The sequence below is a fragment of the Spea bombifrons genome, chromosome 4 (assembly GCF_027358695.1).
Source record: "Spea bombifrons isolate aSpeBom1 chromosome 4, aSpeBom1.2.pri, whole genome shotgun sequence".
Classification (NCBI taxonomy): domain Eukaryota; kingdom Metazoa; phylum Chordata; class Amphibia; order Anura; family Pelobatidae; genus Spea; species Spea bombifrons.
The window spans coordinates 65,739,661-65,766,520 of NC_071090.1; the positions used below are offsets into that span (position 1 = coordinate 65,739,661).

Below are 26,860 nucleotides of genomic sequence, written 5' to 3' on the forward strand. Positions count from 1 at the left end.
CTACAGGTAACATGCATGAATGATGACACACCACAACCGTACACAGCTAAATGAGCAATTCGCCCGCGAACACGCTTCCGCTTCCTGCGTCCTCTTACCAGGTTACCAACCACGACCGCGGTCTGTGGTGTCCTAAATTTAGTTGTCCAAAAAACTGCCGGTACCAAAATGCGTTTTCTATGTGTCGTTTCGTGAGCGTGCAGTATACGCACTGAACCAGACCAGCAAGCCAACGATAAAAATTGGGTTTTAGGAGTATGTCACTGCGGGCGCTGAGCCCCGCTCACCTCTCAGGTACGTCATAGGCTTTGGAAGAGCTGCCCGCCGTGCGGGGTCCTAAGGGCGGAATCGTGCTGGGAGCGGAGTGTTTACAAATTCAAAGGTAAACGGCTTGTTGTCACCTATCTGGTCCTCCGTTATCGCCCTGCGTTTGGACTTCTCGAGGATCGTTATCAGCCCTCAATGAGTTTTTTGAGAGTCGAGTTTTTGTTACAGGTCTGGTAATTTTTTTCCAATAAAGATGTTTCTGTCTGGCGGTGTTCCCCGTTTCCTGTTACCCTAGGGTCACGCGTGGAGACCAGCTGTCAAAATCCCCAATTGCGGTGCGTGCGGCGAGTACAGTCGCTCCCGCGAGTGCTGGTATGGCCTCAGGGTTAGTAATCCCCGTGGGTTAATTCCACGAGGGGTATCGGCTACAAGGGGGGGGGGGGGCAGAGTTTTTCCATACTATTAGTGATCTATTTTTCCTTCGAGCTGCGGAGCTGAGTCAGTGGATGCGGTGACAATGTGCTTGGGGCCTCAATACGTAGCATGGCAGTGGGGAGGACTAACAAGGTTTGATATGGGAATGGAGCCGCAGTAAGTTTGAGTGGGGTCGCACATGGTGGGGACAGGATGTGGTAATGTGGACAGGTGAGCTGATCTGGCAGGTGGGTGTGTCTCCGTGGCTTCTGACACACCGTGTGTCCGTCATGTTTGCCTGCAGCTTGGCCATTGTTTGTTTAAATGTGTTTATTATTTGTGTAAAAATTATGGCCCAGTGGATAGTGTTCTAGATGTGGTGAAATGTAAATAAATAACCAAAGGGGATCCATTCAGCGCATGCACCAGGTGCCCTAGCCCCTATCGTTTTTAGGTTGTATTAATCTTATATATATACGAAAACAGGGGAGCGCACAGTCTTAAAAAAAAAAAAAAAAGTCATGCGTATTCAGATTCCCAGGTTGTTGCTAGAGTAATGACTGCTAAATAAACAAGAGAGCATATTTTGTTTGCTTTGTTGAGCAGCCCTACCTGCCACACAGATGTCTCATTAATGGTGTCCCGAGAAGGCTTTAAGTTTCTTGAGTCTTATTTGGGTTAAAATGCAGTGCGGCCCCATTGATTCAGCTGCGTTGTAAGCAATATAGCCATGAAAAGTTAGATAGGACTCGCCAAACTTGGGGTACTTTGATGTAGTGGCCGGCTAACGAATATGTGGCCATATAGTGTGATGGAATCCCCGATATTTATGCCTTGGGTGTTTACAAATGGTATTCGCAGGGTATGTGATGAATCCTTGTTTGGTGTTAAATGGTCCCCGTTACATCATACCTGTTGTCACTGCTTCAGTGAATTGACGCATTGTACCTGTTGTGCCGGTAAATATCAGCTAAGTGGCCACGACTGATATTCTGCAACTGATTCTTTACTTTTGAGAACTTACATTAAAATAATTCTGATTAACGTATTGAAAAGTAGTCATGTCAACTAGTGGAATTCTTCTGCCGATTGGCCCGTTACGTTGGTTTCTGTGGTGATAGGATCACTGCTGAGCGCTGGTATATGAAGTCATATTTCTGCGCTTTCAGTGTGGTAGAGTACAAGCATGATGAAGCAGACATATGGGGTCCCTAAAGCTCCGTGGGTTATTTGCAGGGGTCGGCACCAGCATTGACCTTAATGGACATTTACTGGGGTCTGGTGGACAATTTAATGATGCTCTACGGACCCTCACAACCCTTGCCACGGACACTTTGCCTATCCATGGCTATTTGTGGTTGATCTTTAACCATTTTTCTTTTTAAAATAAAATATTTTCTTTTCTTTCAGTTTTCGCTTTATCAATAGCACATTCTCCAACTTCTCATAGAGAAGAGGGATAAGTAGAAAAATGCTATTTGTGTAATGCTATGACGCGTAGTAGGAGACACAGAAGTCTGAGGCTTAGATTCATTAAGCAGATGCGTTTTGCACCGTGAACGGTTTTTAATATGAAAGACCAAATCAAGTGATTTTATCCTTCAGTGAGGTTTAATTAGCCCTTTATAATGAACTCAGATACAGAAATATATGTGTATTTATTGTAAGAAGTGCTGTGTAAATTGTAGGTGCTATATAAGTAAAATATAATACTGATCGGCAAGGTTTGTATCTTTGCACCCATATAGGTAAACACATGTTTTATTAGTGAGACTCCCCATTTTACATCCAGAGATTCAGCAAAAGTTTTTTAAAAAAAAAAAATCTCTCTGATTGCTAGAGATCGTGGAATAGCGCACAAAGTATCACCTATATGTTATTAGCCTCCTCACTAGCAAATGTAGAAATAAACCTTTTTTTTGCCTTAAATTTTATGCAGTCAGTACCTGACAAAAATGGCTGCACAGATGAAGCACACAAATGTAAAAAGCAGTGTAGAGGGGTTTTGGGCACACATGCGCATGCATACTGCTTTAAGGGGCCATATTTGTAATCCGTTCACCTGTAGCTTTATAGTTATGGTACGTATAACTGAATATGTGCGGTTGCTAACGCAAGCAATCTGGTTTAAGAAAAGTCTCGTTCGTGTAGCTGTGCTCACATTATATTATTACTGAAAAGGGGATTTTAGAATTTGTTACATGCTTTGTTTGACTAATATACTTTATCTTTATTTTGCAGAGCTCCTTAAGGATCTCTGAAGAAATACAGTCAACGAAATAAAATAATAAGGTAAGCCTTCTAGGTATTTGTGTCTTTAAAGTCTAAAGTGCTAACGTTTGCAAGAGGTAAATGTTTGCTTGTTATTCGAAGAATTCTTTACGTTCGATAGAATAGCTGGCTTGTAAATATGTAGACACGGAGTATAGTATATGCCCTATACTAGTCCTATTGCAATGCAATATGTCTATGTAGACACGGAGTATAGTATATACCCTATGCTAGTCCTATTGCAATGCAATATGTCTATGTAGACACGGAGTATAGTATATGCCCTATACTAGTCCTATTGCAATGCAACACGTATCCAATGCATTTAAAGAGGGAAGGAACATGGCCAAGGTTTAAATTATTTTCTTAAAGGTGAACTTTCACAATCATAGATTTTACAATGAACCAAGATCAGCATCTCGGCAGTGAAAAGGAGATGACAATGGGGTTAATAATCATGCACATCCCGAGAGCAGGAAAATAGGATCACTCATGCCTTAAAACTAAGGTGATATGATTTATTGCATAAAGCAGTAAACTAGTATGTGAGCAAAAGTTATAGACCCCCCCCCCGTAATATTATAGGCGTTTGTAAAAAAAAAAAAAAAAAAAAAAAAAAAACACTTTATGAAAACCCTATGGATAGAAAAAAAACATGATATTCCAGATATTACTTTGCTGTCTTATGTTTTTCTTATATCACGATATTTCTTGCCATATAGGAAGAATCTAAGGCTGACATTCAGCATTATTTCTGTCGCCTACAGTTTACACAATGCTTAACGGTACTACAAACACATTTGACCAAGACAAACCAAAACAGTAGACGGTAAGGGCCACGGTTGCAGTCTAGAGAAAGTTTGCCTTTTCAAAAGACTTGCTTCTTTGGGAATGTATACGGTGGAAAAGGTTTTTTCTTTCTATCTTTTCGCTAAGGGAAAGTGGCTTGTAATGCATAAATGCTTGTGTGTTGGTTATATATTTATGAATGCCACATGGAAAATCTGTGATACTTTTGTACTTCCAGGGTTGTCTCAGACGTATAATGCCGGCAGAGCGTAAAAAGACGGTAAACATGGAGGACAAAGAACTGAGCCCAAAGGACAAAGAATACAGTGATAAAAAAACAGCCAGCCGAGAGCGAGCCAAGGACGAAGTGAAAATGGGTCCGAAAAAAGAGACATCAAAGGTAACTGAGGAAAAGAAGAGGAAAACAGATGATGAAAAACGCAAGAAAGAAGAGAAGGATAGCAAAAAGAAAGAGGATGACCATGTGAAGGTGGAAGAAGAACAAAAAAGAAAAGAGCTAGAGGAAAAAAGCATAGAAGATGAAGAAAGAAAGAAGCTGGAGCTGGAAACTCTACAGCAAGAAGAAGCTGCTGCGTCTCTAGTAAAGTAAGTATAGTGAATATAATATCTTGGACAGCTTACTATTCCAAGATATCCACTAAAGGAGAAGTCATTAGCGGCATTCAGTGCTGCCCAAGCAGTGGAAGCCCTTTCTGTGAATGCACTGATGGTGAGTATATCATGCAAGGAGATCTTTCCTGTGCATGTGATATAATAATCAATAGACTGCCTTTTTGGGCAAATACATCTAAAATAAAACGCTTACCTGACACAGTAGGTTGGCCTGCTGCAGAAACTGTCCACCATTAGTCCGACTATTCTTGCAACTGATTGAAAGTCAGTAAGTGGCAGGAAAGTGTGCCCATTGAAATCAATGACAGCACTTTCCATACATGTGCACAAGGGTCTGGGTAGACCCTCACCTGCAGCATTCGCTAAAGCCACCGGTCGATCTGACTGGAAGTTAGTATATCGCGTGCAGGGAGATGTTTGGCTGAACATGTCTCCTGCACAACATTTAGTTGTGGAGAGGGGAAAGGGCTAAATGAGTGGATTCTACATAGAAGAAGGTGTATGTCTGTGTATTGGTTACCTAACCGCCCCCACCCCTTTTCTGTTTTTCTAGAGAGAAAGAAGAAGCTCATCAGCTACACCAAGAAGCATGGGAACGTCACCAAGCAAGAAAAGAGCTCCGTAGTAAAAACCAAAACGCCCCCGATAACCGACCCGAGGAGAACTTTTTCAGCAGGCTAGACTCTAGTCTAAAGAAAAACACTGCGTTTGTGAAGAAACTCAAAACAATAACTGAGCAACAGAGGGATTCGTTATCCCATGATTTTAATAGCCTCAATCTCAGCAAATACATTGCAGAGGCTGCTTCCTCCATAGTAGAAGCAAAGCTGAAGATCTCCGATGTCAACTGTGCCGTGCACCTCTGCTCTCTCTTCCACCAGCGCTATGCCGACTTTGCCCAGTCACTACTTCAGGTTTGGAAGAAACATTTTGAGGCACGTAAAGAAGAAAAAACTTCAAACATCACTAAGCTGCGAACAGATTTGCGCTTTATTGCTGAGTTAACTATTATTGGTATCTTCACTGACAAAGAAGGTCTCTCCTTAATCTATGAGCAGCTGAAGAACATTATTAATGCTGATCGTGAATCCCACACTCACGTTTCAGTGGTTATCAGCTTTTGTCGTCACTGTGGAGATGATATCGCAGGTCTGGTGCCCAGAAAGGTAAAGAATGCTGCGGAAAAGTTCAGTCTGAATTTTCCTCCCAGCGAGATTATGAGCCCTGAGAAGCAGCAACCCTTCCAGAACCTGCTGAAGGAGTATTTCACATGTCTGACTAAGCATTTGAAGAGGGACCACAGAGAGCTGCAGAACATAGAGCGTCAGAACAGGTGAGGGGTAACATACTGGTTTTAGGGAGCTAATTCATTTTTTCCCCAGTAACCTCTAAAAATAAGTTAAAATAATATCTCATAGATGCTAGTAAGATAGTTTGGAAAGACTTGCGTGAGCAGACAAATGTTAGCTGTCCCTTACATTAGGATTTGTCATTGGCCCACCTCGATTCCCCAGGTAAGTTAAGGCTTTTGAAGGGTTGCTGATATCAATGGATTAAGTATTTCCACATGCATACTAAATAATGAATTATTATTACTGCTTAACTTACCTTTTCTGATAAAATAATGTCTCTAGGTGATGGCACATGTATGATGTGAGCAGTTTGGCATCTAGCATGTTACCCTATTAGCTGTAATCACGTTAAACAGGTTACTCAAAGAAAAAGGGCAGTAATAAGAGTTGAAAATGAATTGTCTTAGCAGTGTTTAAGATGTTTCTCTAACAAGGTCCTTGTATATTTCTCAGTCCTCCACGTGTGTTCTCATTAAAAGATTGAGACGTGTTATGTTGGCATGTTCCACAAGCAAGGCCCATGGTAGAGATGCATCTTTGAATGAATCACAAGCAACATCATGTATAAATATACCGATGATAATCCTAATTATCTCCTTTTCATAGGGTTTAAATCCCACCTTGCAGAGCATGTTTATATTAAGTTGCAATATTTTTGAGAATGCCCAGAGTGAAAATTCATCCATTACCATTAATATGCATTACCTTTGGTGTAATTTTTGTGCAGACGTATTTTACATACAAAGGGGGAACTGAGTGAAGACAGACACAAACAGTTTGAAGAATTTGCAACGTCTTACCAGAAGCTGTTGGCAAACTCTCAGTCCCTTGCTGATCTCTTGGACGAAAACCTCCCTGAACTTCCTCAGGAGAAACCTGTACAGGAGGGTAGGTAGTATAGAACATGCAAGTATTTATTGCATCCTCGATTCCTACCAATTGTTCCTGTAATGGAACTCCTTTAAAGGGTGTGTAGGTTTCCTAAAGGTTGTTTGACAAACACTGTCATGTGAGGTTTCTAATGTAAGGTTTTTTTTTTGTGTGATCTGCAACCAGAACATGGACCCGGCATTGACATCTTCACACCTGGCAAGCCTGGTGATTATGACTTGGAGGGAGGCATCTGGGAAGATGAGGATGCCCGAAACTTCTATGAGAATTTGATTGACCTGAAAGCCTTCGTTCCTGCAATCCTATTCAAAGATAATGAGCGAAGCTCACAAAGCAAGGATTCTGGCAAAGATGATTCAAGAGGTACAGTTACCTTTCTCCTTAATACTTTAATGCGGTTTGTTCAACTGGTAAGTCCTGAACAAAGTTTTCTTTTTCTTGTTTCTTTCTTCAGACAGTAAAGATGGTAAAGAAAAAGATGTGTCCACTACAGAAGATCTGGAGCTGGAACTGGAATCTTTGGATATTAATGATGATCCCATGGAGCTTGAAGGGGTAGAGGAAGCAGAAGACCTGACAAAAAAACTTCTGGATGAACAAGGTGAGGAATGGTTTCTTGTTAATGTAATATTTAGATATACTCTTCTCTACTGAAGCCTCACATTCTGTGATTTTTAGATCAGTTTGTCTGCAAAGAACTGTCTTCAACAGTAACTAAAAATATAAGCCTGTACCTTATCACATTGCATTGAGCTTTGCTTCAGCACTTGTGTGAGACTCCCTAGTTTTAAGGGGCGCCTTTAAAAACACTTTGCTAACTGATCTAGATGTATAAGAAAAGTTTGTCTGAAAATATGTGCCTGTTTTTGGTAGAGCAAGATGATGAAGAAGCAAGCACTGGTTCCCATTTAAAGCTCATTGTGGACGCTTTCATCCAGCAGTTGCCGAACTGTGTCAACCGTGATCTGATAGATAAGGTAATCGCTTTTTTTTCTTTATAAAAAAAAAAAAATAGTATGCATAGATTTCACAAACTCTTTCTAGAGCTATAACACAACTGTTTTACAGATATAATTAATATGTGTTCTAGAAGGGTGCAGATTTTCAAGTAGTCAAATATTCTACAGGGAATAGCTTTGATTATGAAGTAAAATTGCTATAGATTAATAAACAGCCTAGTTGTTCTGACAGCAGGCCAACCATGGTAACTATTCTACATGGTAGCAATAGTGTTCCTCAGCTTGCGTTAAGCTTAAGGTACAGAGCCAAAAAATAAGCTGTAGTGCAGGCCTTTCCCACATGGCTTTTAGTAGGAAGTTTCCAATAATTACCATAACCGTAAGACAAATAGCGCAAACTATGAAGGTTTGAAATTAACACAATTAACAATGCTAAGTCATATCTGTGCCAGTTCCACTTTAAAATCGACACTTCAGCCGTCACTCTGATACATATGATAGCTGAGAGGTCCCTTTGATTTTCCGTGGTGTCCCCCATTGCAAATGCCTGGGGGGATTGTCAGCTCCAGCATTTATTTGTTGGAAAAGTACGTGTGGGGGCTTATCAGACCTGTGTGCATGGGTGAAAATAACTCCGTTTTGATCTCTTGCCAACAATTAGTGACTTCAAGCCCATGAAGGAAGAGCAGGCAGGTGCAGCTTCTAACTTGAGTTATATATTTATATAATTTTATCTCGCTCTCTATCTCGCTCTCTTTCATAGCAATCAAGTGCTTAGGCTAATTGAACCATACCATTGTTTGTCTTGGTGGTAATACCCCCATTTAAAAGTTTGCAGTATCATCCCTTTTTATACACAACCCACGTTTGTTTAGTATAGCATATTAATAGTCTTATGCTTTTGCAGGCAGCAATGGATTTTTGCATGAACATGAATACCAAAGCCAACAGAAGGAAGCTGGTCCGGGCACTCTTCATTGTCCCTAGACAGAGGTAAAGAAGAAATTATTTAATAAACAGATTTTTTTTTTATAAAGTAAACTTCTTGTTTTTAATGTTCGCTTGTGTGCATGCATATATGTAATACAGTGAGGCGATCAGTTTACTTACTGGCCAGGGCAAAAATGGCAGATATCCCTTGGCCCCCTCAACTGCCACTATAGTCAAGCATAGACCTCTCTACTAAGGCTGCCTATTGCCGCGAATCTCACACCGAAGTATGGCAGTGTGACCTCTGTTACATTCTGAATCGTGTGTACTTGCCACCCAAATGAAAATGCTTAGTAGCATTTTTATTGCATGGACCTCCTGTATGACAATGTTTCCAAAAATGAATTGATCACCAAATGTGAAATAAAAAAAAAAAATTATAAAAGTGTATATTTTCAGTGTAGGGAACAATAGAATCTCCTTTTTGTGTTACTTCTGCCTTAAAGAATAACACCACAGAATATATTGTTTAGTTAAATATAAAGCCTGTCAAAAAAAAAAGGTAAATGTTTTACTTGTGTAATTCGTAATCAAACTGCAGATGCCACCTGCCGCCCGGTGTGTTCCTTGTAACCAAAAAAGAAAAGCAATTAGTTGACTTTTGTAGCCATCATAAACCGCATTAGTTATTTTTTGTTTCATAAGTAACTCTGTATGGGAATTTGTCCCATACGTGTCTACGCTCACATGTCTAAAAGGAAGGATACTGTGACATCCCTTTTTATTTGTTTTTATTCAAAAGCATTCTTTGTCAGCTATGCAAACTTTTTGAATGAAAGGTTATACTAATCCCTTCCTTACCAACGCTTTTTATTACTGTACATGACATACATTTGTACCATAAGTTTGTTTATCAAGATTTCACTGTTCCTTGTTTGATGTACCTACACATCATATTGTACTTTTTTTTTTTTTCGCCAAAAAAGTAAGGCTTTCATTTGAAACCATAGAAACATGCAAAAAACATAATTTTTTTTGTTGTTGGAAATTTTGCTTACTATTTCTTCTACACTACTGATGAACAATTTATGTTCTGCAATATCCTCTATAATATATATATATATATATATATATATATATATATATATATATATATATATATATATATATATATACACACACACACACACACACAGTATCTCACCTCACGTTTTTGTAAATATTCTTATCATGTGACAGCACTGAAGAAATGACTCTGCTGCAATGTAGTAGTGAGTGTACAGCCTGTATAACAGTGCAAATTTGCTGTCCCCTCAAAATAACTCAACACACATCCATTAATGTCTAACACCTTGGCAACAAAAGTGAGAACACCTCTAAGTGTATAAGAAGTCGGGGGGCACATAGGGGTTATAAGGCATATCGGCCAGGAAGATTAGGGGGAATAAGGCATATCTGGGGGGCATAGTGGCATATATATATATATATTATTCTGCTGTTTTTGTTTTTAACATCCAGTTATTTTAAATAAACAATTAAAAAAAAATTTTTTACCTGATTAATCGGCCAACTAATCGATTATGAAAATAATTGTTAGTTGCAGCCCTAGAGTAATCAGGACACTAGGTGGAGACATTGGACAGTTGAATGTGATTTATATGAACTTTTCTTTACAGATATTCCAGTAATGTATTTAGAATTCCGATTGAATCGATTGAGATGACATGCATTTAATTAACGCTGGGTAAATTCTATGGTTCAGACTCCTCAATTGTAACCTTATTTTTTTTATCTATGGATTCTTGGGTACTAAAAATTTCCATCAAGCACGTTATTTCTACACTGATTTGTCAAGTCTTACATTTAAGGTTGCCTCTCTGAAGGGGTATTTGTTTCATGCTGGCTGTTGTTTAAAGTTGGGACCTTTGCTTATTTGATGGCTGAGATCCACCCTGCCAATTAGTAGGCCTCCTTATCAGATGGAATGGCAAAATAAGGGTATCTACGTAATGGGAAGGAGTTAAAAATAGTGTTCTTTAAAATGTTTATCTGTATCGGCCACCTAGCGGTTTACACACCGTGCTTCTCACCATAATCCTTGCAGTAAAGAGACTGTATTAGAGTGCACGGCTCGGTTGAATAATTTACCGAGTTTTACTTTTGGACACTGGCAATGCTTGCATTCTGCTTTATAAATTAAACACTTGTCTAAAGTGATTAGTGTTAATACAGCGGTTTGCAGACGGCAGCTTTGAAGCCGCACGCTAATAAAGTGACTTTGGCAGCTGATTCTGACTGATGCTTAATCAGCCTACCCTATAAAAGGTTAGTATATAACCACTCAGTGCCTCTGGCTTCAGGGCATATAAGGTTCCCTGCAAATGTGTTATATTTTCCAAACTTTGATTCACCTTTCAAGGGATGGCATACATAATCTTAATGCAGATCTGTCCCTTTCCCCCAAAAAATATATATTGGGTTACCTGAATTATACATATAATTTTTCAATAAAAATGAACAATTAACATAAAAAACAAACCACAAAGACAAGTTAACGTCTAGGAAGACATACTATTTGGTAAGTATTCTATCAGTGGCGCGAGAGCTCAGATCCTAAATTGTCGAAAGCTAAAGTCAAATTATTCCACACATAACAGAACTTTTTCTCTTGAATCAGACCCGGGATGGCTGTTTGATGCAGACCCCCTCCCCATGTTTCATTTTGCCTTAGTATGTACTAAATAATACAAAGGTGTTTAAAGAGAAAATCTGAAATATATAAGAATCCTACAGACTTAAGACTGAACCATTTTTTTTTTTAAATATTACAACCCAAGTTGTTGGCTGTTGATTGGTCCAGGCAGCCTTTGTAAGGCAAAGGGAGATAAATTAAATAGACGTGTTATTTGTGACAGCTTCTCTGTTACCCTTACATGCGATATAGATCGTTTCAGCAAATGCGTTTATGCCGATACATTTTGATGTATAGGTACCTTGTTATCTCCGCAGTATTGAAGGCACACCTCTTAGAATTTGTATGTTACTTCTTTTTAAGTAATCATATCAACTGCAAGAATGAGAAGGGAGTCATAAATGCATCAGATATTTTATTTCTTTATTTTATGCTCGTCATCTTGGTCAACATTTATTGTGGGAAGTAGAATTAATTTACAGATGCATCTTATTTTGCTTTGCTATGTATTACAGTGTTAACATGTTTAACTGGCAAGTGTGTCGAAAAGTAAGTGCATATAGCTAAACTGCCATCTCCCACATAGATTGGATCTCTTACCATTCTACGCAAGACTGGTTGCCACTTTGCATCCATGCATGTCTGATGTTGCAGAAGACCTTTGCTCCATGTTAAAGGGGGATTTCCGGTTTCATGTAAGTGTTTTTTTTTTGTTTTGTTTTTTATAATTCACTTGTTGACGCTTAAAGAGTTCTGCACTGTCTAGATAGCTTTAGGGTTTTTTTGTGACTTTAAACCGCTTATGTATTTATTTCAGCCTACACCATTGGAGCTTGTCCATCTTGGCTCCACCAATGGTAGTTTTTGGTAAGAGCACAGACAAGCTGCTAGGCCTCTGTTATGTTAGCACCGCTGATTCCCACTGTTGTGTTGAGATTTGTCACATCAGTGATATCATTAGTAATGACAATCGTGTCAGAGTAAGTTAGTCTTAACCTCCAGTTTCCTGCATCAAACATTTGCAGCATGCTTTCAGCTGGAATTTTGCCTGCATCAAATTCACTTCCCGCTAGTTTTTCATTAGCAGGTTTTCCCAAACCCTTATTACTGCTTAATACTATAGAAGTTCACATTTTATCCTTACACTTAACTGCCTTAAGAAAATAATCGTATTTAGATTACAGGTAGTGTCAACAATATCGCATTTTGGGCAAGTTAGCCCATATATGCTACCTAAAGATGGAATGCTGGTTTATTAAATATTTAGAGATTGTGTTGTTGGATTTTGCCCAACAACTCTAGTGACCTGTTATTTTTTTAAGTAAAAGGTAATGGAACCCAGCATTGAGTGAAGGTGCCCACCCCCATATTTGGGACCTGGGTAACCCTTCCTAATGGCTGGAGTGACATCCTTGACCAAAGAGCTTTTGAGAAGTACTATCCCAGTAGGTTATGTTAGGAGCCAGAATTACCTCATAGAAGTGAGGTTTTTATTTTTTAGATTTACTTGACCCTTTTCACCCTTAAATCTGTTGTTAATATTTTTTGTATCTGTTTTATTATGAAATGTTTTTATTGTCTAATATTTCCTGGAGTGTTGAGGGTGTTTTTTTCCTTAACCTCACCTGGTTGTCGGGTAAATATCCTCTAATGAAACATGTCTTTTGATTCTGTTTTTTTTTTCCACAGGTGAGAAAGAAGGATCAAATAAATATTGAAACAAAGAACAAGACTGTGAGATTCATCGGCGAGCTTGCCAAGTTTAAAATGTTTAGTAAAACAGACACTCTGCATTGTTTAAAGGTTTGTGTTGCATTTTTACTTGCACAGTTAATACATTGGCCCAGTTTGTATACACTTCTATGTGCTTCTAAAACCCTGATCTTGTTTGGATCCTGTTGAATTTTAAATATAAGTATATAAACTACTAAACTATGTTCCTTTCCAGAAGGAAAAAAAACTGGGTGAAAGGTAAATTAAATATATTTTGTAACTAAATGCAACAGCAGAGACCTAATTCATAAAATATTGTATTATTTATATTTATAATATACTATGTCTGTATATATGTATAATATATATAATTTTTTTTTTTTTTTTAAATGTCATTTTCTGGGAACATCTGCAGTTTTTTTGGTTTGTTTTTATGAGATTACACCTTCACAGAAAGGAATACAATTCTTCAGATATGTACATATTTCTGTATTTTAAATCAGTCATTACAAGTCACTTAAACCCACTGGGTATGATTTTGGTTCCACAGATGCTGTTGTCGGACTTCTCGCACCACCACATTGAAATGGCGTGTACACTGCTGGAAACCTGCGGACGCTTCCTTTTTCGCTCTCCAGATTCACACTTGCGCACTAGTGTGCTTTTGGTAAGAATGTTAGTTGTTTATATATAAAATGCATTCTATGATCTTGGCAAAGATTAATTGTATATTTTTTCTAACATTTTTTAGCGCAGTTGGTACTTAAAATTAGTAGTTAATTAGCATTTATTGTTTATACAGTGGCAATAATTTTAAGCAGTACTCTGTACCTATGCATGGGGTATGATTTATGTAAACAGATACATGTTAACGTCTGCGTGGTGCACGCAGGCCACTGCTGCCGGCACTTTTGCTGGGACTTCAGAAGAGTCTCATAGCTCTGGGTCCTTGCGGGGATCCCTTCAAGCCCCCTAGGTGCAAGAAAATAAACCCCCCAAAAAAGTTCTCTGCAGTTGGTAAGGGGCTTCAATTTTGGACAGATTTGAAACGAAAAGTAACATACACTCAACAATTCCTTAAAAAAAAAATGAACCACGATTGTGTACTGTCTGTTATGTTTACACCTTTGTTAGCATTAGGTATCTATAGAAATGTTTTGTTTTCTTTGAGGGGGGGCAGGCTACTTGCACCAAGGGTACATGAGGATTCTGGTGTTTTGCCGTGTAATAGAACGCTTTTGTAAATAAACGTCTGGCTTGGAACTGTTTTGCGGAAGAAGGAATGTGTGTGTGCTTGTTATCACTCCCCTTGTCTCACGTAGGTACAGAGGAAGAAAAATACCTATAAACATTTTGATGTCCGTTTTTTTCTTGCTTGCGTGTTTAACTTGCACCGTGTTTGTTTAGTGAGTGTTTTGCCATTTAGGACATTGTTTTTTTTTTTTTTTTTTTCCTCTTTCTCGTTCAATATTATCAAAATAATCAGGCTTGGTGGTTTTTCTTTATCTAGTGTGTGGGAGGATACAGTCTAGGAATGGTACGTCTATATCTGCTGGCAAAACGGGATAAAATACAGTATTTCACAACCGAATTACCTTCACCAGGCTGCTGAATCCATACTGGGTGTTACTTTGGGCAGTGCTATCCACGATCAGCACTCTGTTTAAAGCAATGGCAAACCTACCTTTTAGGATGTTCTGGCTTAGCTGTGGTTGCAAAATACAGCCTTAAAATGGGAATTTTGGCATTGCTTTTTGAGAGAGAACCCAAGCACAATTACTCCTTTCTCCCATTCCTATGTTCTACACGTTTCTCTTTGTTCAACCACAGTTGGCCTTGTGTGTCGATTAGGCATTTATATTAAAGATGATGAACCGTTGTCAACCATAAAGTATGAGGAAAAGTTTAGTCCAATTTTTAATAAATGTTAAATGTAGCCTCTTTTTATTTTATTTTTTTAAGCATCCTTTCATTCACAGGAACAAATGATGCGCAAGAAACAGGCCATGCATTTGGATGCACGATATGTTACTATGGTGGAGAATGCCTATTATTACTGCAACCCGCCTCCAGCAGAAAAAACTGTGAGAAAGAAGCGGCCTCCACTGCAAGAGTATATCCGAAAACTTCTGTACAAAGACCTTTCCAAGGTTACAACCGAGAAGGTTAGTCTAGCTTCAAGTGAATCGTAGTTACTAGCGTGATGTGTGCTAGTTCAATACGTGTTTGTTTAATTCAGGGTGTAGTAGAAGTATTATTAAACACACATCTACAGATATCAGACAACCCAGAAGGCGCTTTTTCCCTCAGAAATCTCATGGTGCTGCCACAACCACAAGGGATTCTGGGTAGGTGCATGCAAATAAGGTCAACAATAATCACACCTATTTTTTCTTGTGCATTTGTAGGTTTTGAGACAGATGAGGAAGTTGTCTTGGCAGGAACCTGAAGCTAAAGAGTATGTCATCTGCTGCATGGTCAACATTTGGAATGTGAAGTACAACAGTATTCATTGTGTGGCCAACCTCTTGGCCGGCCTGGTGCTTTACCAGGAGGATGTCGGGATCCATGTGGTGGATGGAGTGTTGGAGGACATACGTCTAGGGATGGAGGTAAACTAAGTGGATACTGAAGACTTTCTACAAAGGAAAGAGTGGAATGCATTTTTACACTTGTATGCTTTTTTAAATAATGGTTTTGCCATTCATGTTTGCGTGGTTTCCCCCCTACTAAATTTACATTAGCAGCTTTCATTTTTAATGCTTTAATGTTCCAGGTTGATTTTTTTTTCTTTTTCCATCCACATTAGGTTAATCAACCAAAATTCAACCAACGTCGGATAAGCAGCGTAAAGTTTCTTGGAGAACTTTATAACTACCGAATGGTTGAGTCAGCCGTCATATTCCGCACACTGTATTCTTTTATATCCTTTGGTGTAAACCCTGATGGCAGCCCAAGTGCCCTGGACCCACCAGAACACCTGTTCCGCATCCGACTGGTGTGCACAATACTTGACACCTGCGGGCAGTACTTTGATCGAGGATCCAGCAAGCGCAAACTTGACTGTTTTCTGGTTTACTTCCAGGTATGCCATGTATTTATAAACTTAAAGTGGCAATTAATGTTAAAATATTCATATATTTTAGTCATCAGTCAGCCCTCCAGTCCCTTGGTGTTTGCATAACACTAAGAATTAAGAACTGTTGTTCTTCAGCCAGCCGGTTAGTGGTAAGAATCGTCAGATCATGGAAGAAGAGCCTTCAACCCATTTTTTTTCACGCTAATTGTTTTTCAGCTCAGAAGAGGAAATGTAACTTGTATTAAGCAACAAAATGTATTACCGTAGCTAACATCACATTACCGAACCTAATCGTGTTTGTTTTGAATGTTTCAGCGTTATGTCTGGTGGAAGAAAGGTCTAGATGTCTGGACTAAAGATCACCCATTTCCAATAGATATTGATTACATGATAACTGATACATTGGAACTGCTCAGGCCAAAGATGAAACTGTGTAACTCCCTAAATGAAGCTGTCCGGCAAGTGCAGGATTTGGAACGCGAGATTCTCATAAAGCTTGGTGAGAATCTTTTAATGATTTACATACTCTCAGCTGGGTTTATCAAAGGAAAATCATCCGCTATTTTTTTTTTTTTTTTTTTATTTTTTTTTTACGTGCCGTTCTCCTTTTTGTTTTTCGTTTTGTTTTTTGGGAACCCTGTATGACTCTAAATGCCTTTTCCATAAGGACTTGTGAATGACAAAGATTCAAAGCATTCCATGGGCGTGGGAGAACATTTGGATGATGACGATGATGAAGAAGAGGAAGAAGCAGAGACCGAGGAACAATCTGGGAATGAAAGTGAGATGAATGAACCAGAAGAAGTTAGTATTTTTGTGTATAAGCCATTGCTTAAAGACTTTTTATTTTATTAAGGTGTCTTATGACAGGTCTGTTAATTTTATACCTTCTTGTCAAATTATTTTCTTATTTTTAAAAATGGCCTTTACATTTCTTAACATTCATAATCTTGGAAAATAATAGTATGTTGAACCAGCTTTCAAGCCATTGACCCTTTCAGGAGATATCCTTAAATATTTTTACTAACCCTCATTATCAATAATTCACAAACATTAACATTATAAGCAACGCTCTGTGTTCCAGGAGACTGGATTAAAACATATAGTGTACATTAAGAAGTATTTCACTGAAAACTAAATGGTGTGTTCATGGCGCTGTAGATAAAAAGCAATAACTGCTCCCACCTCTTTAATAAGCAGAAATGATGATAGTGTTTAGGCACTTGTCATTATATATTTACACGAAAATAACTGTTGGAGCCAGGGAGGTAGTGGGACTGGATTTAGTGTGTTATTGTTTGTTCATACGAAAGAAAGCCATTGACCACATTGCTCAGCATTCTGGCTTCCCGTTCGGCTCAACCATTGCAGATAAAACAATAAAAACCTGCCGGGTTACTCCTAATGAATGAAATTGTTGCTTTATACACACACTGTTTCCAAACCACAAATCTTGTATTTATTGCATGCAGTATTTATGTTGTTCTGACTAAGGTGTGTACATGTCTTTTGAGAAAAATGTGATGTTTCTAGAAAGTCTTAAATGCTTATGTTACGGACCAAAAGAAAACTCCCAGGAGAAAATGTGCTTGGCACCTTGTGATGGTGTGTAAAAATGCGGTTCTGTCTTGTGATTACAGTGTTTTCAAGATTTTTGTTAATTCCAGGATGCTTCTGAGAATGAAGATGATGAAAGAGAGGAAGAGGAGGAGGAAAATACTGATTATCTGACAGATTCAAACAAGGAAAATGAGACTGATGAAGAAAACACTGTATGTATCTTTTTTTATTTTATCGGACTAACAATTACCTTCTAAGAAAAGCCTTTTGAGAGTGTCATGCAGTCATCTAATCTGCTTTAGCTGTGGGTGGTAAACGGTAAGCCTAAGAACCTGCATCCAGATCCATGTAGAGAATACCAGTGCATGGCTAGATACATCCCAGGTAGCTCTTTCAGAGACAGATGCGTCCCAAACAGCGGTTGGTCTTACAGGCCTAGTGGAGATTGATTTTAATTAGCCTTCCAAGTTACATAGCCTTGCCTTTCTGTGCAGGAGGTGATGATTAAAGGAGGAGGCATCAAACATTTACAATGTGCCGAGGATGAAGATTTCATTCAAGCCCTCGACAAAATGATGCTCGAAAACCTTCAGGTATGTGCTTCTCCTTTGTTTTTCTTCTTCTATCCAAATGCAACATGCTATACAGCATTCTAAAGTGTATTTCAACTTGAGCGGTGCCCGATGACCTTTATCTGATTTTTACTATGAGTTATATATATTCCAAGGCCGTGTCTGGAAGCCGTTTTGTTTTCTCTATGGCAAATTCTTCAAGCGCATGATGTGTGAAAAATCTATCACAACCCATGCACATGTATTTGTATATAGAGAGCAGTCACATGACCATGACCTCGGTCCCTGTCCTTTTTTCTTTACCAACATATTGTTTAACCTGTAGGAGAACATTACAAAAAGCATGTTTGTACACATGTGTACTAGTTGCCCACTATCAACTGAAATAAGAGGAAAAAAAGGGAAGTACACAGAATATTAAGTATGTGATACCAGTTAACAATTATTCCATTACATTGGTTTTATACATATTGGTATAATAAGAATTGGAATATGCCGTAAACTTGGTTATTACATATAGCATATTACAGTTAGATGCATTAATGGAGGAACAAAATCTGTCTCAAGGAGTACCATATCCTCCCTTCTCCTTTCTATACATGGCTTTTTATTTGCCTTGAGGGTGTTTAGTAGCAAATTCACTATAGATGTAACCAGGTATAATATTGGTATATACCCATGTATTATGTTCATTTTTAACTTAACTTTTTACGAGTGGAAAACCGCTTATAAACAATAAACAGAAAAAAAAAATCTCAGGGCACAATGGGCTTGAACAACCAAAAACAAACCATTTTGTTTGTTAATAAAGGTTTAACAATATTACATCAGTTTAGGAAATTTGTTGTGTATTGTAAAAGTACACATTTCTTTAGATAATTCCCTATAAATACTTTTATTTTTTTTGAAATTTGATCTTCTTTCCACATATGCAGTACTTAATTCTTCACTTTTGTTTTCCAGCAACGCACTGGGGAATCTGTGAAGGTACATCAGTTAGATGTTGCGATTCCATTGCATCTTAAGAGCCAGCTGAAGAAAGGGGCTCCCCTGAGTACTGGAGAAGGAGACCCTGAGTCTGATGATACAATGCCATTTGTGATGCTTACAAGGAGGGGTAACAAACAGCAGGTACATTGTTACATTTGTGGAACTAGCTTCAAAATACTTACTGTGACTTTTTGCATGAGGTGTCAATCCTAGACAGTACACTGCTGTATTTACCTTTTGGGGCTGCCCAACCTAGAGTAGCGGCCCGGGTCCCCTCCACCTCTGTGGTCAGCATCTCTGATTCCAATAATAGGTGCTGTGCTCTTTTAAGACACTGGTATCTTAAAGGCGCACAGACTTACTGAAGTCTATGGAGGCTGTGCTGAGTCGGCACAGCATCCATTTAGTATATTGGCCAGTTGGGGAGATCAAAGATCCCCGCTTGTAACTGGCCCATTGTGGGGCTGGACACAGGGAGGTTTGTTTGCCTGGGCCTAGTCGAACTATGCCATGATACGTTGTCTAGATCAAGCATTCTCGTTATCAAGTATTGAATGCTAGCAAAATGTACATGTATACTTTTACCTGAAACCAGTCCTGCCACTTGCATATTTTGAAGGTGGCAGATACACTTTAGAGCAAAGCTCCCACCATCCTTGACTTTATTATTAATATTTAAATAAAGCATGTGTTAAAGCAATACCTAATGCTATATATTTTTTAAAAAATATATATTTATATATATGTATAGAGAGAGAGAGAGAGATTATGTTGAAATGTTCAGAAGGTATGAGTCTAATCCAGTACCTTGTATTACCTCTGAAAATGTATTACACATCTGCTTGGTATTTATACTTTGTACTAACTCATTAACACTATCTATCAATGTGTATTCAGTCATGAATGCTAAGGATATATTAGTTTAAGTCAACAGTAAGTGTTTTTTGATTCTTTGATTTCCTTGTTCTATTTTATTTTTAGCAATGTGGTCTAAAAAAAGGGCTAGTGAGCAACCAAAGTATGTTGGCTAAAATAAGACCGTTTGAAGTAGAGACAAGGTGTAGGCTGTTCTTTATAGAGACTTGAATGCAAATGATAGCAATGTGATATGATAGTCCTCTCTATTATATGTATGAATGTTTATATTAGCTCATTTAGGATGAAAACTCATATAGGTTGTTTGACCTTCACAAAAAGAATTAACAAATGCAATACAACCAGTATGTGAAAGGTCTGTTCATTTTCTTGACCGTTTTCAAAGTATGGCAGATTTAGATGAGTGAAATGAAGTGACAAATCCCCTACGTTTGATTAGTGTGGCTACTTTAGATGCACCACTTCAAGCCAAAAGGATCATTTTAAAGGAGTAGGGAATTGTCCAGTAACAACTTGAGTTCCTTGATGACTCCAAAGCCATGACGTGCCTAATGTTAATTGTAGGACTATACATTACATCAATAAGAGAAATCCTAACACTCTGAGTAATGGTCCTTACAGGCCAAGTTGGAAAATGCTCCTTTTTAAAAATCTCTAGAGATTGAAGAACTGTATACAGTTATAGCTGTAAATTCACCAAGGTCATAGTAAAATTATGGAACTATTAATCAAGGGGTTAATAGACGGACAAAGACTTTGCTGGAACTGGGCAAGGTGAATGATTACTTTGTGAGTGGAAACGCTACACCATCATCAGGAAGTGATATCCTGACTCCTGATATAGCGCTAGATATGAGCATTACATTATTGTGTTTCCTGTCCGCTCTCTGTACTGTTGTATGTACCGTGAAGGGAAATAATGGGTCTGTGTATCAAGGATTATCTCTTACATCGTGTATTATTTACAATAAAAGGAAAGCCATTCATATGCGAGAGCTCAGAAAGCACTGAGAATAAAAAGGATTGCAGTCAGAATAACACCACCTGCGTTGTTGGGTCTCGTTCAGAGTTCAGGCTTGTAAACGGACTGCCCTCACACTCCTTCGTTGTTCACCTGTCTGCGGATTGAACTTTTGCCTCGTAACATACTCTGTGTGTTCCTAGCTATTGTAAAGAATACCCCCTTACTGTGTATGTTTAGCTGCACTGTCTGTATTATGTATGAGACTTTAATGTTTGCGTGAATGGGAGAATTTTTTTAAATAGTGCGAAACAAGATTAACTTTTGTCAGTGATTGTGTTTAGCATAGACACCATTAGAAAGGCTGTAAAAAAAAATCTTTCTATAATTTGATCAGTGATTCAGACCCCTCCACTGTATTTATGATATCACTCGTGGATACGTCTTGCAACTCGCCCCAATACAGCTGCAGTCACAGAAACTCTGCTCGGTACCCATCTCGTAGAACTCTTAAAGCAAACGAAATTCAAATGTTCCACTGGTTCTGGCTGTGTTGTCAAAGTCTTGTTTAAAACACTAGTTGTATGATCTAGTATGCAGTGCTACAATGTAATAAAACAGCACCTGTAACAGAAATTAGCCCAATCAAAATGTATTAGCTGCTTATTTCTCCAAATCCATATCTATATGGCAGCTAAGCTCAGCTTTATATCCTACCCATGTCAGCGCAAGCATCCTTCACATGTCTGGGTGCCAATGTTCAGACATGATTGAGATACAATAGAATTTTTTCTGTATTCTTACATGTAATAAAAGTGTTTGTTGATTTAGGAAAAAAACTCCCTAAACAAGTCAGTCGATAAAGGATAGGTTCATTCTTAAAATATTTCCCCTTGTGTTTTTTAGTTTAAGATTCTGAATGTTCCAATGTCTTCGCAACTTGCTGCAAACCACTGGAACCAACAGCAAGCAGAGCAAGAGGAGAGGATGAGGATGAAGAAGCTCACACTGGACATCAATGAACGCCAAGAACAGGAAGACTATCAAGGTACTGTGTTCTAGATAGTATTCCATTTATAAAACATCCTGTCATTCCCTGCACTGGGAAAACTTTACGGCAACACTTGCTATGGTACTCATATCCATTTTAAAATATATATATATATATATATATATATATATATATATATATATATATTTAAAAAAAAATGGCATTGTGTTCTTTTCTATTTTATAGGTAAGCTTTCTTCTGGTTTAAAGGGAACTCCAACCATTTTTATTTCTTTTGCAAAGTTGAGACAATAGTTTTTTCCCCCAAGTAACATCCCCTTTAAGGGATAGGGGAAGCTCATTGTTTATGATCCCAGGATTAATAGTGGATGATTTGTGTTGGGGGGGATATGAGACAGTATTCATTTACTATTAACAAATCAGTGGAAGTAAGTTTCCTTCTTTATGTTATGTATAGTTTAAATATTTATATACGTGTGCTGTCCTACACAGAAGGTGGTGATGCTTTGTTAGAAATTGGCTAGCACATGATATACATGATCACTTAACCTATACAAATGTACAGAATAGGTAAAATTATACAGTGTAGATTATAGTTTATATCTATACACTTTTTTCCACATGTCACCTATTAATCAAGTCTCTGACTAACCACATTTCCATAAATCTACGATGCTCTCTGCCCTGACTCTTATGGATTTGATTCCATGATTAAACTGAGGGCTCTGTTGATGCCCATGTAGGCCGCTTAGTGGATGTACAACAAAAGTTACACTTCTCAATATTGCTGTACATTTAAACTCTTTTTATTTGTCAGAGATGTGCTCTGAAAGCAAATGTACCCCAGCACGTAGTATGCATTGTAAACATGGTTATATGCACTGATATAAAAAAATTGTCTTCGCTTAAAATACTCTTATTGTGAGCTACTTGTTTTGTAGAAATGTTGCAGTCTCTGGCTCAACGTCCAGCTCCTGCCAATACAAACAGAGAGCGCCGCCCTCGGTACCAACACCCCAAAGGGGCTCCGAATGCAGATCTCATCTTCAAAACTGGTGGCAGGTGAGGGGAGCGTATTTATCATAACTAGCCCAATCGTATCGACCTAATGCATTACTGATATCTACACTCACTACAAAATACAATCTCTTCAAGCTTATTCTATTTCATGTTGTAATTTGCAATTCTATAAAACTGAACATTGTATGATGATAACAGAAGTAAAGGCCTAGGCAACATTTGGCAACCTCCTTGGCTGCTGAACATCATGGGAGTTACAGGTCAACAAACCTTCCTGGAATGAGATACACAATGAACTTACTCCCTTATTGCATGCTTGTTTCTAAAATCACTGCAGCCTGGTGAAAACACATCATTTTTACAGTAATTAAAAAAAAAAAAAAAAATTAAACCCAAAAAGAATCATTCAACCATTAAATCCTCTTTTAAGCAATTTTCTTAATCACTAGTGGCTGTGCAGATTAAAACATTGGATTTAAATTGCAGGATAAACCATTTATCTACAGTCAGGTGAAGGTAATACAGTGCTCAGTCTGCCCGTACCATCTTAAGCATTGTCTCAGATCCAGACTTTATGCCTGCACAGCTTGGATTATTAGTGCTTGATTCAGTTTGTCGCTTGGGCTACGGATGATCATCCTCCAAACCTGTTCTGTTGCTGTAGATGAATAAAACGTGCGTTAACGGCTAATATTAAACTGCACGATGGTAGAGAAAATGGTTAATTTGGTGATTTAAAAAAAAAAAAAAAAGAATTTGCTAGAAGGGTTAAATTATCAATAGATCATCCAATGATGTAAGAATACACAGTGTACAGCTACCGTATGTGTTGCACACTTGAGTGCTATATTAAATCCTAGCAATAATCACCAAAATAGATAAACCTTCAGTTTGGTCTTCAGTGACACTCACCAGTATCTGGTCTATAAAATGCCTGGGATATCCAGTTGGGTTCCCCGAAAGATTAAAGTTTCTTTTATGGAAGTTTATGGCTTCATATAACAGTAGGACTATTTCTTCTTGCACTTAAGTTTTGAGATTGTAGTAAAAAGAAAAGTCTCCAATATGTTGTATTAACATCTGATTTGGTCAGAATCCTTGTCATCAACAATTTTTCTTGTATTATCCACCTTTTAAAACAAAGTATCGTATTAAGCAAGTAATAGTCAGTTTCTTTTTACAAATCCTCCGTGTGAGATATGGTTAATCGGTGCCTTCTTTCTCTAACAGGAGACGTTGATCCTGCGGTATGTCCTTATCCATTGGGCCCTGTATGACAACATGGCTAGTGGAGACCTCCAGATATTGAATGAGATGAGACACATCACAGCATGTTCAGAGCAGAGAGTTCAGGACAGAACCCTGGGGCAGGGCTGGGGTAGTAAGGAAGGGCAGGAACACCAGCTTCTGCGTCAACCAGAAAAGATGCAGCTTCCAGGCTAGACACAACAGACACACAAACAGAGCATATTTGCTAAGGCTTCTCAATGGCCTTACGTTGGAAGGACAACAGCACAGAGGTTGATTTTATTAGAAAGCTGTTCAGTTATTAGTACAAAAAGATGTAAGAGAGGAGTGGATTGCTGTTGAGTTAAACTTTTTTGATATGGGGGATGTCGACAAGGAGCTTTAGAAGACAGAGGCTAACATGATGTCATACTTTGGAGAGCAGAGGACAAATTGATTCAGAAGCTCCAATTCAACAGATGAAGCTGCAGGAACTGGCAGAAAGCTGGAAACGTTTAATGGACTTGTCCTACAGTGCTAATTTTTAGGAGTACATAAGAAATGCTGTTCCTCTCAAGAAGGCTTTTCGTTTACACTTTTCTTCTTCTTGTGTGTAAGAATTTACTATAGGTGAAGTAGGAGGAGCGATTGTTTTATGTCACATGGCTTTGCAGTGAGATGTTAAGAATTTCTGACCCCTTAATGTCAAAAGTTAAAAATCTGCACGCACAAAATACAGCTTTGCCTAGAAAAGTGCATATAGCAGTGTCGGTGCAATAAAATTGTATCCCGTTCTGATACCAGCAAAAACTCAGATAAAGCAGTGTGTCTAAGTACTATATTCCGGCAGCACACACATTCTACGGAGTAATAGCTAAAGGGATGTGAAAGCGTTAATGTGTGGATGTGTATAGATATACCTGTCCTTTTATTTTTCCTTTGAAAAAAATGAATAAATCTGTTGGGCTTTTCTGTTCTTCTTGGTTTAATACAGATTTGGGTTTGATTTTGCAGTCGGGTAAGAGCACATGTACTATACTCCTTACATCAGATTTTGGGGGGGGGGTTGTTTCAGTTTTGCATGTTGGAAAATACAGTTGTAAAATTGTCCCATTTCCAACAGAAATGCTGCACAATGTTCACCAGCTTAAGATAACTTTCACCAATGCTGCAATAAAGTGTTGTTAATTCTATGCACTTTTTTCCTAATGTTTTTCTTCACAAGCTTAAAGCACAATGAAAATGGAATGATTGCTTTTGGAACGGTCAGATCACCACAAATACAGATCATTCTAAAAATGCTACAGTCTGTTTCATAGAACTAAAACGGCATAGAATATGCATCAGATTTCTTTTATTTAAAGATTGTCAGTTGGAAAAAATAGTTTTTATATTGTTCCCCTAGCAGTTCCTTTTAATGCTTTATTTAATATTTTTATCAAGCTTTCTTGTTAATATTTCCTTGGTTTCTATTTCACAAATGTAAAATACCTTACTAGCAAACTTGTAAAGTAAAATTGAAAACATTTTCTTGCAGCAAAAAAACGCTACTTTTTTTGAAAGAACGTAAAGAAGGATTTCTGACCTCTTCCCATAAAAGCTAAAGCAGGCATTGTTAGGGATCGGTAAATGTCAGCGATTTTAGAAGTACAGAGAACACTTGTATCTAGCAGGTGGCTCCAAGGCAGCTCATGTAGCCACCACCTATTGCTTTAGAGATCACAGCCCACCATGATTGCCAGGCGGCCATCTTTGTCATTTCTATCTGAGCTGGAGCCAGCGAGATTGCCAGTGTTGGCTCTTTGTAATTTATTGTGAAGTGAGGGAGTTGAAACCACAGCTCTTGTTCTAACTGCCTTTAGCAAATAGGCTTTATGACCCTCTGTCTTCAAACTCATCGTAACACTTTGCCTTTATGATGGCCAATTATTATGGTATCGTCTATTACCTTACACATGGAGGCACATTATGTTTTGTGCTTTTATTTCACGCATGGATGTTTTACAGTTATGTGGTGAAACTGTTTAAAGATCCTTAGCTAATCAACAGTATACAGCTGGGTATTAAGGTGCTTTTCTCTAGCAATATAACTTAAATAACATGTAAGGGGGCGCCCCTGTTTTAAATGGGACAAATCACTGGCCTATTGTGGAATAATGTTCCAACTGATGCTTAATCCACTATGGAATTTCTATCAATATTTATTAAGTTAATATTTTACTAGAAAGAATACAAAGATCTCCTTTGTTCCCAAGTGTGTCCTTTTACAATTGCAACAGTGTGGTTTCAAGGTCACATACGTAGAGCTATTGGGTAAGGTTGAACATTAAAAATTATTGCAACGGTATTTTGATGCAAAATACAAAGAAGCAGATGTTTCCAGGAATCTTAAAAGGAAGCTTAACGTTTTTGGGGTTTTTAAGGTTATTCCGTTATGTTTTGGGGATCTCCATAGAAGAAAGTAACTCATGGAACCATGAGTAAGATTCTGAAAGTGGGTCATGTTAGGCGGTAGGTCCAAAGGAATGGTCGGCACTATTCTAGAAAGGCAAAGGATGCAGCTGGAATCCAGCTTCATACAGGATGGACCTTTTCACGTTTCGCAATGATGTGCACTGTAATCCACGAAATAGTACGAAACAACACGAGTTGT

At 38.2% G+C, this 26,860-nt stretch overlaps 1 protein-coding gene across 1 annotated transcript; it reads left to right on the forward strand.

The window, feature by feature from the left end:
• Window positions 1-56: 56 nt before the first annotated feature.
• On the forward strand, window positions 57-25,400 carry UPF2 (UPF2 regulator of nonsense mediated mRNA decay). Its single transcript, XM_053462116.1, has 25 exons — window positions 57-160; window positions 254-382; window positions 2,923-2,973; window positions 3,675-3,781; window positions 3,980-4,347; window positions 4,928-5,707; window positions 6,454-6,614; window positions 6,783-6,980; window positions 7,072-7,218; window positions 7,491-7,594; window positions 8,484-8,569; window positions 11,785-11,893; window positions 12,888-13,001; window positions 13,462-13,578; window positions 14,891-15,076; window positions 15,320-15,523; window positions 15,721-15,996; window positions 16,306-16,489; window positions 16,658-16,794; window positions 17,658-17,762; window positions 18,045-18,143; window positions 19,086-19,253; window positions 21,856-21,997; window positions 22,902-23,022; window positions 24,211-25,400. Exons 5-25 carry the CDS (start codon window positions 3,998-4,000, stop codon window positions 24,218-24,220), a joined length of 3,798 nt encoding a protein of 1,265 aa, XP_053318091.1. The 5' UTR covers window positions 57-160; window positions 254-382; window positions 2,923-2,973; window positions 3,675-3,781; window positions 3,980-3,997; the 3' UTR covers window positions 24,221-25,400.
• The last annotated feature ends 1,460 nt before the right edge of the window (window positions 25,401-26,860 follow it).

Excerpts from the sequence above, each read along its gene's own strand:
- UPF2 (XM_053462116.1), top strand. The coding sequence starts at position 3,998 with ATGCCGGCAGAGCGTAAAAAGACGGTAAACATGGAGGACAAAGAACTG. Across the intron at positions 13,002-13,461 it reads ACACTCTGCATTGTTTAAAG|ATGCTGTTGTCGGACTTCTC; the intron begins GTTTGTGTTGCA and ends TTGGTTCCACAG. Across the intron at positions 15,997-16,305 it reads GTTTTCTGGTTTACTTCCAG|CGTTATGTCTGGTGGAAGAA; the intron begins GTATGCCATGTA and ends TGAATGTTTCAG.